Source organism: Monodon monoceros, unplaced genomic scaffold, assembly GCF_005190385.1.
Source record: "Monodon monoceros isolate NGI ecotype Baffin Bay Population unplaced genomic scaffold, NGI_Narwhal_1 Super_Scaffold_21, whole genome shotgun sequence".
NCBI lineage: Eukaryota > Metazoa > Chordata > Mammalia > Artiodactyla > Monodontidae > Monodon > Monodon monoceros.
This window is the reverse complement of record NW_021703778.1, coordinates 84,282,640-84,296,864: the sequence shown is the minus strand read 5'-3', so window position 1 is coordinate 84,296,864 and position 14,225 is coordinate 84,282,640. Positions and strand designations below refer to the sequence as shown.

Below are 14,225 nucleotides of genomic sequence, written 5' to 3'. Positions count from 1 at the left end.
AAGGATCCCCAAGATGCTATCCCCAGAGGGACCATGCTGGCCATCTTCATCACCACTGTCGCCTACATAGGAGTTGCTATTTGTGTTGGTAAGTTGTGTGTCTCTGGTGTCAGAACGCCAGAATTACAAGGGGTCCACTTGTTTTTCATGTCATGTGGGCTTTCCATGGAACGTAAGTTGAAAATTTTTAAATAGGCAACAATTTTGACTCCCTTCTTGGATGTTCTAGGAGTTTGAATGCAATTAAGCTGTAACACAGGTGTCGGTCAGGGATAGAGTAGAGGTAATCAGATTGTCATTCTACCCGAACACAGAAAGGATCCCATTTTGCTGCTCTAGGTGATGTTTCCACTGCCAAGGAAGCCACCATCTCCAGCATCCTCCTCCCTTGCCTTTAGGAGGCAGGTGAGGAACAGAGTAAGAGAAAAGAAGCCCAAAATACAAAACAACAATGACAAAAGCCTTAGGAAAGTACACAAGATACAGAATTGATGACTGTGTCTCCTCCTCGCACTGCTGTCCCTAATATGGAAATGTCACTGTCACCAATTGGCAGGCAATCAGACTAGACCCAGCTGCCAGCAGTGTGGGCAGCCAGCCCCCACATCGCTCAGTGAGCATAAAATATGTGGATTTGCCTGCTGTTCTTTTTTTTAAATTTATTTATTTTAAACATCTTTATTGAAGTATAACTGCTTTACAATGGTGTGTTAGTTTCTGCTGTATAACAAAGTGAATCAGCTATACATATACATATATCCCCATATCCCCTCCCTCTTGCGTCTCCCTCCCACCCTCCCTATCCCACCCCTCTAGGTCGTCACAAAGCACCGAGCTGATCTCCCTGTGCTATATGCAGCTGCTTCCCACTAGCTATCTATTTTACATTTGGTAGTGTATATATGTCCATGCCACTCTCTCACTTGGTCCCAGCTTACCCTTCTCCCTCCCCATGTCCTTAAGTCCATTCTCTACGTCTTCATCTTTACTCCTGTCCTGCCCCTAGGTTCTTCAGAACCTTTTTTATGTTCCATATATATGTGTTAGTATACAGTATTTGTTTTTCTCTTTCTGACTCACTTCACTCTGTATGACAGTCTTATTACTCAGCCATAAAAAGAAACAAAATTGAGTTATTTGTAGTCAGGTGGATGGACCTAGAGACTGTCATGCCTCCTCTTCTTAAGCTGACTTTTGTTCCACGTGCTGCCTGCAGCCACACCTCCTCCTGGTTGGGGGTCACCTCAAGCTTATGCCATTATTGGAGAGGAAGGAATGTGGAACATTCAGAGAAGAAAACTTTTCTGTGCACACTCAGGAATACAGCTCCAGGCTGGACCACTATGGAAGCCCAGATGGCCATTTAAAAGGGCACATCCTAATTGTCCTCTGCTTACTATAAAGGAAATTGATAAAGTACATATATCTGGAGTTGGATTCTTCAGAAAAAAACAAAACAATTAACTTAGGTTCTTTCTTTTCTCACTGTCTCTTATTTCAAGAAATTGGATAATATTGTTAATTGTATTGTTGTGACGTTTCCAAATTTAGTTACATGCAAAGAGATTTTATTCCAGTGCTTTAGGAAATCAACACATTTTTTAATGACCTTGAAATCACCTAAATTTCCCAAATGGTTTTTCTTTCTCACACAAAGTAAGGAGGAAGAAATGAGTAAAGGAATAGACCTGACTTCAGAGATTCTTCTCCTTTATTGCTTCTTATGGGTAGAAAAATCTGTGTTCCTATACTTTTTCCAGGGTAAGAAAAGGATAGTCATGGGGTCCTGGGCCTGTCATTAGAGCAAATAATGGTTCATGGCTTGGCTTCATAGGAATTTGGGGAGTTCTACTATGCAGAAGTTAAAACACATGATTTTAAAAAGTCAGCTCAACTAAATGAACAATGCAAAAAGGTAAAATCTGAAATGGATAGTTTTGCTTGGTAACCAACATCCATACTTTCAAGTATTTAAGCAGAGGCTGGCAGGCCACTTCTCAGGGCTATATAAAAAGGATTCCTGCACTGATTATTTTAAATGGCTCTTTCAACTAAAAGATTCTACAAACTTTAAGTCTTTCCCAGATTCAAAGAGCAGGAATTCCATGATTATAATTGAGGGTTCCCATTAGTATCTGTTGCTGGGACGTCTCTTAAAATAATTAGCAAGGAATGAGAACTCACCCTGCCTGGAGACTGAAAAGCAAAATGAACAGTTTCATTGACTGGCATTTAGTTTGCAAAGTATTTATCCTTCAGGTAGTTCAGAAAAGTTTATATATATATATATATATATATATATATATATATATATATATCTATCTCACACCTATATTCATACCTTTCAATAATCCTATCAAATACATAATGGCGAGATAACAGAAAAATTAATAATAACAGTCAGTGATTAAAATATATATCAAGAATCTTTAAAAAGTTCATAACTCATTTTAGGGAATCTATCCTAGAGAAATGCTTTGAATTACAGAAGAAAGATTTTATGTGCAAAGATGTTCATAGGATTGTTTGTAATGGAAAATAACAGAAATACCCAAATGTATAAAAATAATAGAATAGACTGAGATAAATATTTGATAGGATGTTATTTGACCATGAATATTACCTAGGAAATCTTAATATTTTATCTCAAAATATTTTCTGTATCATTTAAACCATTAAAATTGTATAAGTAAAATTATAATGGTTTAAAAAAGTTATGCAAAGGGCTTCCCTGGTGGCGCAGTGGTTGAGAGTCCGCCTGCCGATGCAGGGGACACGGGTTCGTGCCGCGATCCAGGAAGATCCCACATGCCACGGAGCGGCTGGGCCCTTGAGTCATGACTGCTGAGCCTGCGCCCCGCAACGGGGGAGGCCACAAAAAGGAGAGGGCCCCCGACCCCCAAAAAAAAAAAAAAAAAAAAAAAAAAAAGTTATGCAAGGAAAATCATTAGTTGAAAATAAGAGCTCAGTTCTCCTAATCACTAGAATTCAGTAATGTCAACCCTTGGGTCTCTCACAGATGAGAAAATAAGTTCTTCTATCTGAAAAACTCCCAATCAGTAGCACTAACCCAGAAATTTGAATTGAATCAATATTATGTGCAAAGCACTGCTGAAAGGAAGGGAGTCTCAATCCCAAGTGTCTTCCAGAGGCAGGCAAAAAGCTAGGACTTAAACTACCCAAGGCAGTGGAAGCGGCAACCTCTTAGAGATAGGGGTCATTCCCAGGCCTCAGAGGATGGGAACTTCCACATACCAGTCAGAGGAAGTGTTGACAATGAAGACAGGATAGGTCAAAGTAAACTAAGTATGTTTTCAGAAGAAAAACCTTAAGGGAGCAGAGCCCTTCATATAAAGAAATGACAAGGCTTCGTTGTTTTCCCAGGGGCCTGTGTGGTCCGAGATGCCACCGGGAGCGTGAATGACACCATCATTTCTGGGATGAACTGCAATGGTTCAGCAGCCTGTGGGTTAGGCTACGACTTCTCAAGATGTCGACATGAACCATGTCAGTATGGGCTGATGAACAATTTCCAGGTTCGAACCTCAAAAAATAATAATGTTTATTGCTACTGCTTCCATTTTTAGAACATCATGTATAATGAAACTTCTGACTCCCGCAACACATTGGTTATTGACTGTTTCGAATTCAGCAAGGAACAATTCGTGTGGGAGGAAAGGGAGTCATACAGGCATTCATTATGTGGTTACACTCACTGTGGTGGGGAGAGAACAGACAGTTGTATGAATTGCGTCACCAGGGAAAGATTACCACCGCCATTATGCATCTTCCAATCAATTGTGTAAAATTTCCTGGTGGGGAGATGGAGAGAATTTGAGACTTTGATTAGCTAGCACTAGGAATGCATTTCATGCCTGGGCTTCAGCTCAGGAAAAGCCTCTGCTGTGGTCCTGGAGTGTGTGGAGGACAAAGCCAAGAGGGAAATTGTGAGTGGCAGTTGCGGGGAGGTAAGGGAGGGGGAAGGAACAAGGGAAGTTGGGGAAACTGTGGAACTTAAAACATATTAATTTGTCCGAATGATTGGTGAGCAGAGGGAGAAGCAAATTTGTCGTGAAGGCTTCATTCATCTAGTTTAACAACCAACAAAGAGAAATTAACTCAGCTGAAGTCATTATTCCAAAATATAACTTAAATTGATAGAATCTCATATGTCTCAGATCTAAAATTATGTTTAATGAGCACAGAAAAAGCAAAGGTTTGAAAAGCCTCTATGTGCAGGAAGAACAAGAAAGGCTAATGCCTTTAAAAAGGTTGGTAAACAGCTGGGTCCCTCCTCAAACCTTATTAAAATACCACTTTCTGCTGAATAGAATTTCCCATTGTCCAAGAAACAGATGCCCAGAAAGGACAGAGGGGGAAAATGTTGTCAAAATCCTTGAAATCATTTCCCTGTTTATTCTTTACAGTATCTTCTGGATGTATTGTGGTGAGCATTTATTATTTTTATTTAAAAAAACAGAACAAACAATAACAAAGCCATTTCCATTTTGAAAAAAACAATTATTAAGAACTTGAGAATGAAGCAGGGGAAAAAAATATATGATTAGAAGCAATTAGCTTATTAAAGAGATTCCAAATCACAGAAAGTGGAAAGGGAAGCATCTGCATAAAATTTTGGCTTAAATTTTTTTTTTTTTTTTTTAACTCTCTGTTGGATGAGTCTCCTTACTTGAACCTCTCTCCTCAAGGTCATGAGCATGGTGTCAGGGTTTGGCCCCCTCATCACTGCTGGCATCTTTTCTGCAACACTCTCCTCAGCCCTGGCCTCCCTCGTCAGCGCACCCAAAGTTTTCCAGGTGACAAAGACACAAGAGCATGTGCTTCTCCCCTCCTTCTGTTGCCACTGAACACGGATCAAGCTGAAATATCCATTCTCACCGGCAATCATTTTCTATCGCTTTCTGAAGCAGTTTAATGTTTGCATCTGGCTCCAACGCTGTGTCTGCCACATAGTCAAGATCAATACAAATAATATAAAGAATGATAAACTGCAGTGTTAACTTGTGCTTCATATTATGTATCACTTCGTCTTTCCCCAAATCTTGTTAGAATCACCCAGGGAAAATGACTGTGCATAGATATAAATGACGAATTTCTCCTCTTCTTTTCCATTAGGCTCTGTGCAAGGACAACATCTACAAAGCCCTGCAGTTCTTTGCAAAGGGATATGGGAAAAACAATGAGCCCCTGAGAGGATACTTTCTCACTTTTGTTATAGCCATGGCGTTCATTCTTATTGGTTTGTAGTTTTCTTGTTCTTACTGAAAGCCAAAGAATTCTGATTACTCATAGGGTTTTCCTTTGAGCTTGAGACATTACCTGTTTTATGTTTAATACCCCATTTGGGAATACTGGAGTCTGTCTAAGAAGGAAATGAGAAATCCTGTGTGTGGAGGGCCTTTGAGGACTTGAGGTGGGCTTTGGACTTTAATCTCTTCTTTGAATCTGAATGTGGGAAATCCATCCAACCAAATGCAACCGAAGCCTTCCTCCAACCCACCCAATACTGTCTAATCCCACTGTGTCCCCCAGCTGCCACCTGTCTTTACATCTCCTGACAGCCAGCAGGAGAGTTGAAGTGTCTGCTCTCAAAATGTGGTCTGTTGACCACCTGTGTCAGAATGAAAATCACCTGTGGGTTTGTTAAAGTGCAGATTCGTTAGGCCCAAGGCCAGAGTTAGAATCTCTGGTGACGAGGAATCTGATTCTTACAAGTTCCTGAAGTTCACAGACCACTAAGGTTTGAGAACCACTTACCTCAGCTCTTTCTCCTTAAGCAATAATCTCGGCTCCTTCTCCCTAAGCAATATAGAAACAGCTACACAATCTTGGAGAGGCACATGCGTCATGGTTAGCCTGCACATTCCTCACTCCTCCCTAGGGTGCCACGATTGTGGGTGAGCATATTAGAGGAAAAGAGGCAAAAGGCAAGGATGATGGTAACTATGCATAGACAGGCAGAGCCGGATTCAGCAGTGGTGCCAAACGATGGGGGCTCCGCCTCATCACATAAACTCAGGAAGTGACTCTCTGTATCTATACATAATCAGTCTTTTGTTTATTTTTAAAAAATCTATGTTTGTTACATTTGTAAAACTTAAGTAAAAAAGTGATGATGTGTAGATATGTTTCAATTGTGTAATTTAAACTTTAAGACTTCAAATTATTGTCCTAGACTGCATTTAAGTGATCAAATAGCCCAAAGTTTTAAAAATCGTATAAATCAAACAATACTCTCAAAGGTCACTCTTTCAGAACGCTGTAAATTAGCTTCGTGGCGCCAGCTTCGTGGCAGCTACTTTTGCCTACTTTCTTGCTGGCATCCGTGTTCTAGAGTCACACCCAGCTGCCACCTACGTTTGCATCACTGAGGTTGATAGCTGTCTGATCTTCAGATGAATGAGAATGTCTCTGAATTATTTTTATATCATACAGTAAACAACCCAGCTAGGATTCAAACATATTGGACATTTAGATACTGAGGTAAAACTTTTTTTGGCAAACCTTGAGAGGTAGAATTCTCTAGAGATGTAGAAAAGTACAAATGACTAACAAAAATTCTGAAAGTCAGAGAGAGCAAGCTGGGTATATGCAGAGATGTATCCAATTAGATGGTTCTGGTGCACTGGTATTTAACTAACCTGTCACCCTACGGAGCCTTTTGATTGTATACAAAGCAGATAAAGAACACTGTGTTTGGTACCTCTGAAATAGCTACAGGGGAGTTTGTCATCTGCCTGGTCTCCAAATACTCTATCCACTTCCACTCGAATCTTCTGTAGGTAGAGGTCTTGATTGTCTATATTTTTTGATTGGTGAGTTTTCTCGTTTCTTACTTTATAGAAACCCTGGCTGAAAATATATTTGTAAATGAGTGCAGTCCCAAAGAAAAATCACTAGCTTCTTAAACTTTGACAGATGCTAGCTATGCTTTCAATTTCCAAATAAAGTCAAGCTTCCAGGCTATAACAGCTGTTCAGCCCCTGGTCTCATCACTCATATGGACATACTCAATTCTGCTTCGTTCACAGCGGAACTGAATACCATTGCTCCCATCATCTCCAACTTTTTCCTGGCCTCATATGCACTTATTAATTTCTCCTGCTTTCATGCCTCTTATGCCAAATCTCCAGGTAAGTTGACTTTTCAAAACTAAAATAAACCTAAGCAAACAGTTTGTCTCAATAAAATGAAATAAGTCAGTGAAAAGTGCCTGATCTGTGTTTATATGTTTCCTTATATCCTAGTGGGTGGTGTAATTCACTTTATTTTGGTAAGTTGGGGGATGACTTCTGAAATAGAAAAAGAATCATTTGAGCAATGGCCTTTTTGACCAACCATAAAGTCAATTTTCTCCTGCAGCAATAAATTATTCATTGCAAGAGAAACCACATTTATTTCAGCAATAGAAAAACACCATTATTTATTTCCAGGGTGAAAGTGACCACAGAAGTGGAATGAATGTATATATTTGCAACTTCCTTACTATCAATTTGTTTCCTGCCCATGGTGCAGAAGAGAAGGATGAGTAGTTCCCACAATTACCTGCTGAGGGCAGTCAGTGCAGATTCACACCGAAGCTGGTGACATCCCTGCACTCCTCACACTGGTGTTTAAAGTGGTGCAAAATTTCACACCAAAGAACCTTCCCCTATCTTTGTCACCCCTCACCTCTTCTTTGCTTCCACCGGCCAGTTAGAAGAAATTCTCATTTTCTTCTGCCTTTCCACCAGAATAGAGACTTGTCTTTATCAACCCTCAGAAAGTTCTTCACTACAAGGACTTTTATCAAGGATATGAACACATCTTCACTTTATTAGGGTCTACCAGGAACTCAAACCTCCTTTGGAAAACCTGCTGCAAATATGACAAAATATAGATGGAAGGAGAGCCTCATCCACTCAAGGCCACTAGGCTCCAGAAGATAACTGAAGAATTTTTGTTTCTGTTTTGTTGCCTTGTTTTAAATAGAGAGCAAAAGGTTCTGGTCAGTGAATACAGCAGATCATAGAAATGTGTGCTGCCATACCATGTTGTGTTCATTTTTAAAAAACAAAGTGAAGTAACTGAGGTTGGCAGGGGTAAGAGTGGAAAGGAAGGAGGAAAAGAGTAAGAGAGAAAAAGAGGAATAGAAAAGCACAGAAACATACACACACACACACACACACACACACACACACACACACACACACACAGAGTCAGACTGAGAAAAATAAAGGCATTTCCAGTGATGTTCTTGAAGTGCTATTTCCATCTTGTGGCCAATTTGGAAATTGCTCTTGAAGACGGAAAGTTCTGTTGTGTTTTGGCAACTCCAAATTTAAAATATGCTTTACCCATAGACCAAATGTGCCGTTCAAATCGGAGCTTCTTTATCCTGACCATACATACTGTCTCCCAGCTTCTTTCATTTCAGGGAACTAATAGAACACGGAAACCCTCATGCATATATGAATGGTGAGAAATATTTTCTTTGCAAAATGCATGATAAATTAATGCATCAGGTTTAAGAAGCCATTACAGAAAAATTTCTCCCTCTTTTGCCATAGATTATTATTTCTGAAAGGGCAGGCACGATCCTCTTAGAGTAAAAGCAGAGCTAGCACGAAGTCAGTGGATTGACTTTTGATGACTGCTCTGCCTTCCCCATGGGAACAATAAGCCTATTGTCTTAACCTTCTCTTTCTTGAGCCACCAAGGTGTTCACCCCCCAAGCACCCCCCCACCCCACTACTCCCCACTCTTTCCATCTCTCCTGCCTCCTTTCAACTCTTGATGGCATAGATATCAGATGCTTAGGGATTCGTTGTTTGGGAAGACATCCTGGCATGCAGGAAGTGCGGAGGGGCTATGACTGACACATTTTCTACATTTCACAGCTTTCTTATTTGGTGTAATTACACCTTCATAGGCCAGGGACCAAGATCACAGAAAGCAAATAATAGAGTTAGGAACTTGACCTAAAAGTTCTGATTTTTATGCTAGGAAAGAACACATGTTACCTACAGTCTAATAATACACAGTGGTATGATGGTGATAGTGTGGAAGGTTTTCTTGGGCACATAGATTTTTTTTTTTTTAATTTCAGGATGGAGACCTGCATACGGTATTTACAACATGTGGGTATCTCTTTTTGGAGCTATTCTGTGCTGTGCAGTCATGTTTGTCATCAACTGGTGGGCAGCTGTCATCACCTATGTCATTGAGTTCTTCCTCTATATCTATGTGACTTACAAGAAGCCAGGTAAGATAAGATGGATTTGTATTGCAGGGGGTTTCCTAAGAACTCTCTAACTATCCATTCACTCAACAGATGTTTATTTGGCAGCCTCTATGTGTCTAGGTGTGCCATGTGTATGGTGGATATTAATAATATAATGTAATATGATACAATAGTTAAGCTCGTTGAGCACCTTAAATGTACTCATTTAATCCTCACAATAGTGCTGTATATTAGGTACTATTAGTTCCATTTTACAGATGAAGAAACTGGAGTTCAAAGAGATGACCACTCGCTGAGGTAACCGTCAGGATGGGATGGAGCTGATATTTTAACTAGAGCGTGTATGATACCAAGCCCCACAAGCTGTCCACTGTATCGCCTTCTAAAGTCCTGATAAACGAGATATAGTCCCTGTCCTCAAGAAGCACAGTGTTACACATAAGCACTTAACTATACTACAATATAGCAAGCACCGTGAGAGTGACATGAACAAGTTACTGAGAAAAGGAGAAGAAATGACTAAGTATGAGTAGAGATGTACAAGAAAACTTCCCTGGGCTTCCCCGGTGGTGCAGCGGTTAAGAATCCGCCTGCCAATGCAGGTGACACGGGTTCCAGCCCTGGTCCGGGAAGATCCCACAGGCCGTGGGGCAACTAAGCCCGTATACTACAACTACTGAGCCTACACTCTAGAGCCCACGAGCCACAACTACTGAGCCCGTGACCCACAACTAGGAGCCCCGAGCACCTAGAGCCCGTGCTCCGCAACAAGAGAAGCCACCACAATGAGAAGCCTGCGCACTGCAACAAAGAGCAGCCCCCGCTCGCCACAACTAGAGAAAGCCCACGTGCAGCAACGAAGACCCAACATAGCCCAAAAAAAAAAAAAAGAAAGAAAATAAATTTATAAAAGAAAAGAAAACTTCCCTGGTTCATGGCTTTTGTTCCCAGGGTCAAGCACTCAGTAGGTACTTATAAATATTTGTTGAATGAACACATAAGCTACTTTAAAAAAAAAAAAAGGCAAGAGACTAGGATTGGTTAATCAGATAGAGCCAGGGAAGGTTATTCTAGGCAGAAGAAAAAGTGTGAGTGAAGTTAGGAAGCATGCAAGTATGTGGCGTATTTAGGAAGCCCCAAGGCCTTTAGCACGATGGAGTCCTTGGGTGCTGAGGAGAAGGGGCCTGAAGGTGAGCCTGGAAGGGTAGGTTGGGCCAGATGAACAAGCTTAAGTGTCGTGCTTAAGAATCTGGAGCAGCAAGAAGCTGCCACAGATCATTCAGTTGTATCTGAACTTTGGATGTTACCTCTAGAACCAGTGAGAAGGATGGATTGAAGCTGGGAGAGGCTAGAGATTAAGGAGTGCAGTACTCAGAGGTCCAGTCTCAGGGGCCAGACAGGCCCTGAGCCATCCTCACACTCACCTTACCATTACTCCACAAGTAAGATAGAGAAGGTAGTAACTACTTTGGAGGGTGTGCTTTTGTTGCTTTTCTTTATCACTTTATCCATTTTTAACATCAGGTATAATTTATGTATGGTAATATTAACCCCCTTTAGATGTACAGTCTGTAAGTTGTAACAAACTTACCCAGTCTTGTAACCAACACCACAATCAAGACAGAGGACATTTCCGTCACCGCTAAAAGATTCTGTGCAATCTCTTCCCCCCAACTTAGCCCCTGGCAACAACTTTTCTGATTTCTGTTCCTATAGCTTTGTCTTTTCCAGAGTATTATGCAGAACCATATAAAATAGTGTGTAGCCTTTGTGTATGCTTTCTTTCACTTAACATGAGGTTTTTAGATTCATCCATGTTGTTGCAGGTAAAAGTAGTTTGTTCCTTTTTGTTGTTGAGCAGTATTCCATTGTATGACTATATCTCAAATTTTTAAAAAATGAATTCACCTTTGATGGACCTTTGGGTTGTTTCCAGCTCAGGGTGATTATATCTAAAACTGCTATAAACACACAGGGCTTTATGTGGGCATATGTTTTCATTTCTCTAGGAGTGGGATTTATGATTATATAATAAGTGTACACATAACTTTGTAAGAAACTGCCAAACTGTTTTCCAAAGTAGCAGTATCATTTTCCATTCCTAACAGCAGTGAATGGAAGTCCTAGTTGCTCTGCATCCTTGTCAGCACTTATTAATGTCAGTTGATTTTTTTTAAAAAAACATTCTAATTGGTGTGGTTTGGTCTGCATTTTCCCGATGACTAATGATGTCAAACATCTTATTTGCCATCCACATATCTTCTTTTGTCAAGCGTCTGTTTAAATCTTTTGCCCATTTTTTGAGTTGTTTGTTTTCTTATTATTCAGTTGTAAGACCTCTTTATATATTCTAGATGCAAATCCTTTAGCAGTACATGTTTTGCAAATGTTTTCTGCAGGTCTGTGGCTTGTTTTTTCATTTTCCTTACAGTTTTTTTTGAAGAGCAGGCATTCTTAATACTTATAAAGTCTAATTTATCATGTTTTTCTTTTATGGTTGGGCTTTTTGCTTCTAATCTATCTTTCCCTAATCCAAGGTTACAAACTTCTTCTGAAAGTTTTAACGCTTTAAATTTTTAGTTTATGTCTCAACCATTTTGAGTTAATTTTTGTATATGATGTGAGGAATGGCTCAAGGCTGATTTTTTTGCATATAAATATCCAATTGATTAATATGGTTTTTAAAAGAATGAAATAACCTAAGGTATGCTAAATGCCCAGTGCATAGTCAACACAATCAATATTAATCTTCTTTATCTCCAGATAATTATATCTCATCATTTTCCTGGCTATTCTGAGCAAGACTGGGGAGATGGCTCTGTCTGCCATCTGGGATGAATCTGTACATTCCCATCAGGGACTTCTTATAAAATTTAGAGGATCCATCTAATATTTAATTTTTTAAATTTAAGTCAGGACATGGCAGTGCTTACCTCCCTTATTATGAAGATTAGGTCCTAAAAAATCAAATTAAAATGCTTGCTAAAGACTGACCCTCTTCATGGACATCTGGAAGTAAGAATTCCCAAGCTATTCAGTTTTATTATTCAAATATAAAGATTGCTGCACACTGTCTATGTATGCAGAAATGCCTCTTTTCTTTTCAGTTTAAGAATTTGTGAAGACCTCTTGAATTTATTCAGGGGCTGACCATTTTCCCAAATCTATCTGCCTGCAATGTAGTTATAACACAGCCTACCCCACCGAGTAAGGTTTCTTAGGCTGCAGCTCTAGAGTCTGATCCTTAGCTGGAAAGAGAGGTCTCACTTCTAAGAATTCACAAAGTGTTCATGGAAGGACACACTGCTCTTTCTAGGAAATACTACATTATGTTTTCTCTTATTTGGGCGTTCGTCACTGCTGACATAGCCAAGGAAAATCATAGAAGGGAATGGCTTATAAAAATATTCACAGTATACAGAGGGAAGGTGGGTGCTTTTATGCCAGATTTCTCCTTCGTCCACAGATGTGAACTGGGGCTCCTCCACGCAGGCTCTTTCCTACGTGAGTGCTTTAGACAATGCTCTGGAACTAACTACAGTGGAAGACCATGTGAAAAATTTCAGGTAAAACTGGCTTCTCAGGCATCCTGGTGTCATTTCACATTAGAAGTAGCTTTCCTCTATGGGAGACCAATGCACTAGTCACACGCTTTATGGATATATTCTAAGATAGGCAGTCTTACAGAACTGCCACATTTTCATGACAGTACCTCCTATGAATGAGTGCTTCTTTTCTTCTACTCTGAGCTGTGCCCACCCCCAGCTATAATCTCTTAGTGCTGGCTGTCATCTTCCATGAACAGATAGAGAGGGGATCTCAGTGACATGATTTCAGAGAGATGTCCCCAAATCCCTACACACATTAATCATTGTTGCTGTCTCCATTCAGCTTACGGCTTTGTGGCTTACTGAATTCCCTTAGGAGAAGTTACACTCTAAGTTCTTCATTAGTTATATCTTATTTTGAATGGAACCTCAAACCACAAGCTTTGAAAGGAGGGTGAAGGAAAATAACATGAAAATACTGGTTGGAGAAGGACTGGTTGTATTGGGGATTTGGGATAGGGTATTGTCCAGAGGAAAAAGGCAGGGGGAACCCAAGACTACCTTTTCCTTACTTTACATTTTTACTGTCACTAACTAAACTAAGAATACAAAGATGGCAAGATTCGCAGGAAGTCATGATGATTCAAGACTTCTAGTGAGAAACCCAAGAAACAGGAGAGCAGGTGTCCCATTTTGCCAAGGCTTCTGTACCAGCCCATTCCATTGGGGTGGTTCTGGGCTCACAGGCTTCTTGCCATGGCCAGTTCTCACATCTTCTCTTCTCCATTTCCAGGCCCCAGTGCATTGTCTTAACAGGGGGACCCATGACAAGACCTGCTCTCTTGGACATAACTCACGCCTTCACCAAGAACAGTGGCCTTTGCATCTGCTGTGAAGTCTTTGTGGTAAGAGCCACTTCATCCCCTGAAGGTGCTTTTTCCTCCCTGCTCACTTGTGTTCTTTTACATGAGCCTAACACATACACACAGTGATAGGAGAATGGCAAGGCAGTTTGGACAAGGACGCTTTTCCTTGATTCATATAGCAAGGACTAGCAAGGGCCCATGATCCTGAATTTAAATGAGTGGATAAAATGTGTTTCAGATTTCACAAGAGACCAACTAAAAGTGATAAATATTTCTAAATGATGGCCTTTGAGTCAAGAAAAAGAGAATTGGCTCAGAAATAAAATGAAAAGATTTGGGGTGATAACTGTCCCCAGAAATATGAAAGGATAGAATGAGCCAGAGAGCACTATTATATAGATTAACTGATGAGGAGAGAGCCAGACAGAATGGCCTTAAATGAAAGCAAGTAGAATTTAGATTAAATATTTGGGGCTTCCCTGGTGGCGCAGTGGTTGAGAGTCCGCCTGCCGATGCAGGGGACACGGGTTCATGCCCCGGTCCAGGAAGATCGCACATGCCGCGGAG

General features: G+C 40.4%; 1 protein-coding gene across 6 annotated transcripts in view; it reads left to right on the top strand.

Annotated features, from left to right (window-relative positions):
• SLC12A1 (solute carrier family 12 member 1) overlaps positions 1–14,225 on the top strand; it is a 93,233-nt gene that overhangs the window by 39,424 nt on the left and 39,584 nt on the right. For all 6 annotated transcript variants that reach the window (XM_029238597.1, XM_029238593.1, XM_029238598.1 and 3 more), the window contains 8 exons: positions 4–88; positions 3,385–3,536; positions 4,710–4,817; positions 5,137–5,260; positions 7,053–7,154; positions 9,110–9,265; positions 12,711–12,810; positions 13,586–13,697. In XM_029238597.1, coding sequence (XP_029094430.1) covers positions 4–88; positions 3,385–3,536; positions 4,710–4,817; positions 5,137–5,260; positions 7,053–7,154; positions 9,110–9,265; positions 12,711–12,810; positions 13,586–13,697 — 939 coding nt within the window. The remainder of the gene's footprint in view (positions 1–3; positions 89–3,384; positions 3,537–4,709; positions 4,818–5,136; positions 5,261–7,052; positions 7,155–9,109; positions 9,266–12,710; positions 12,811–13,585; positions 13,698–14,225) is intronic.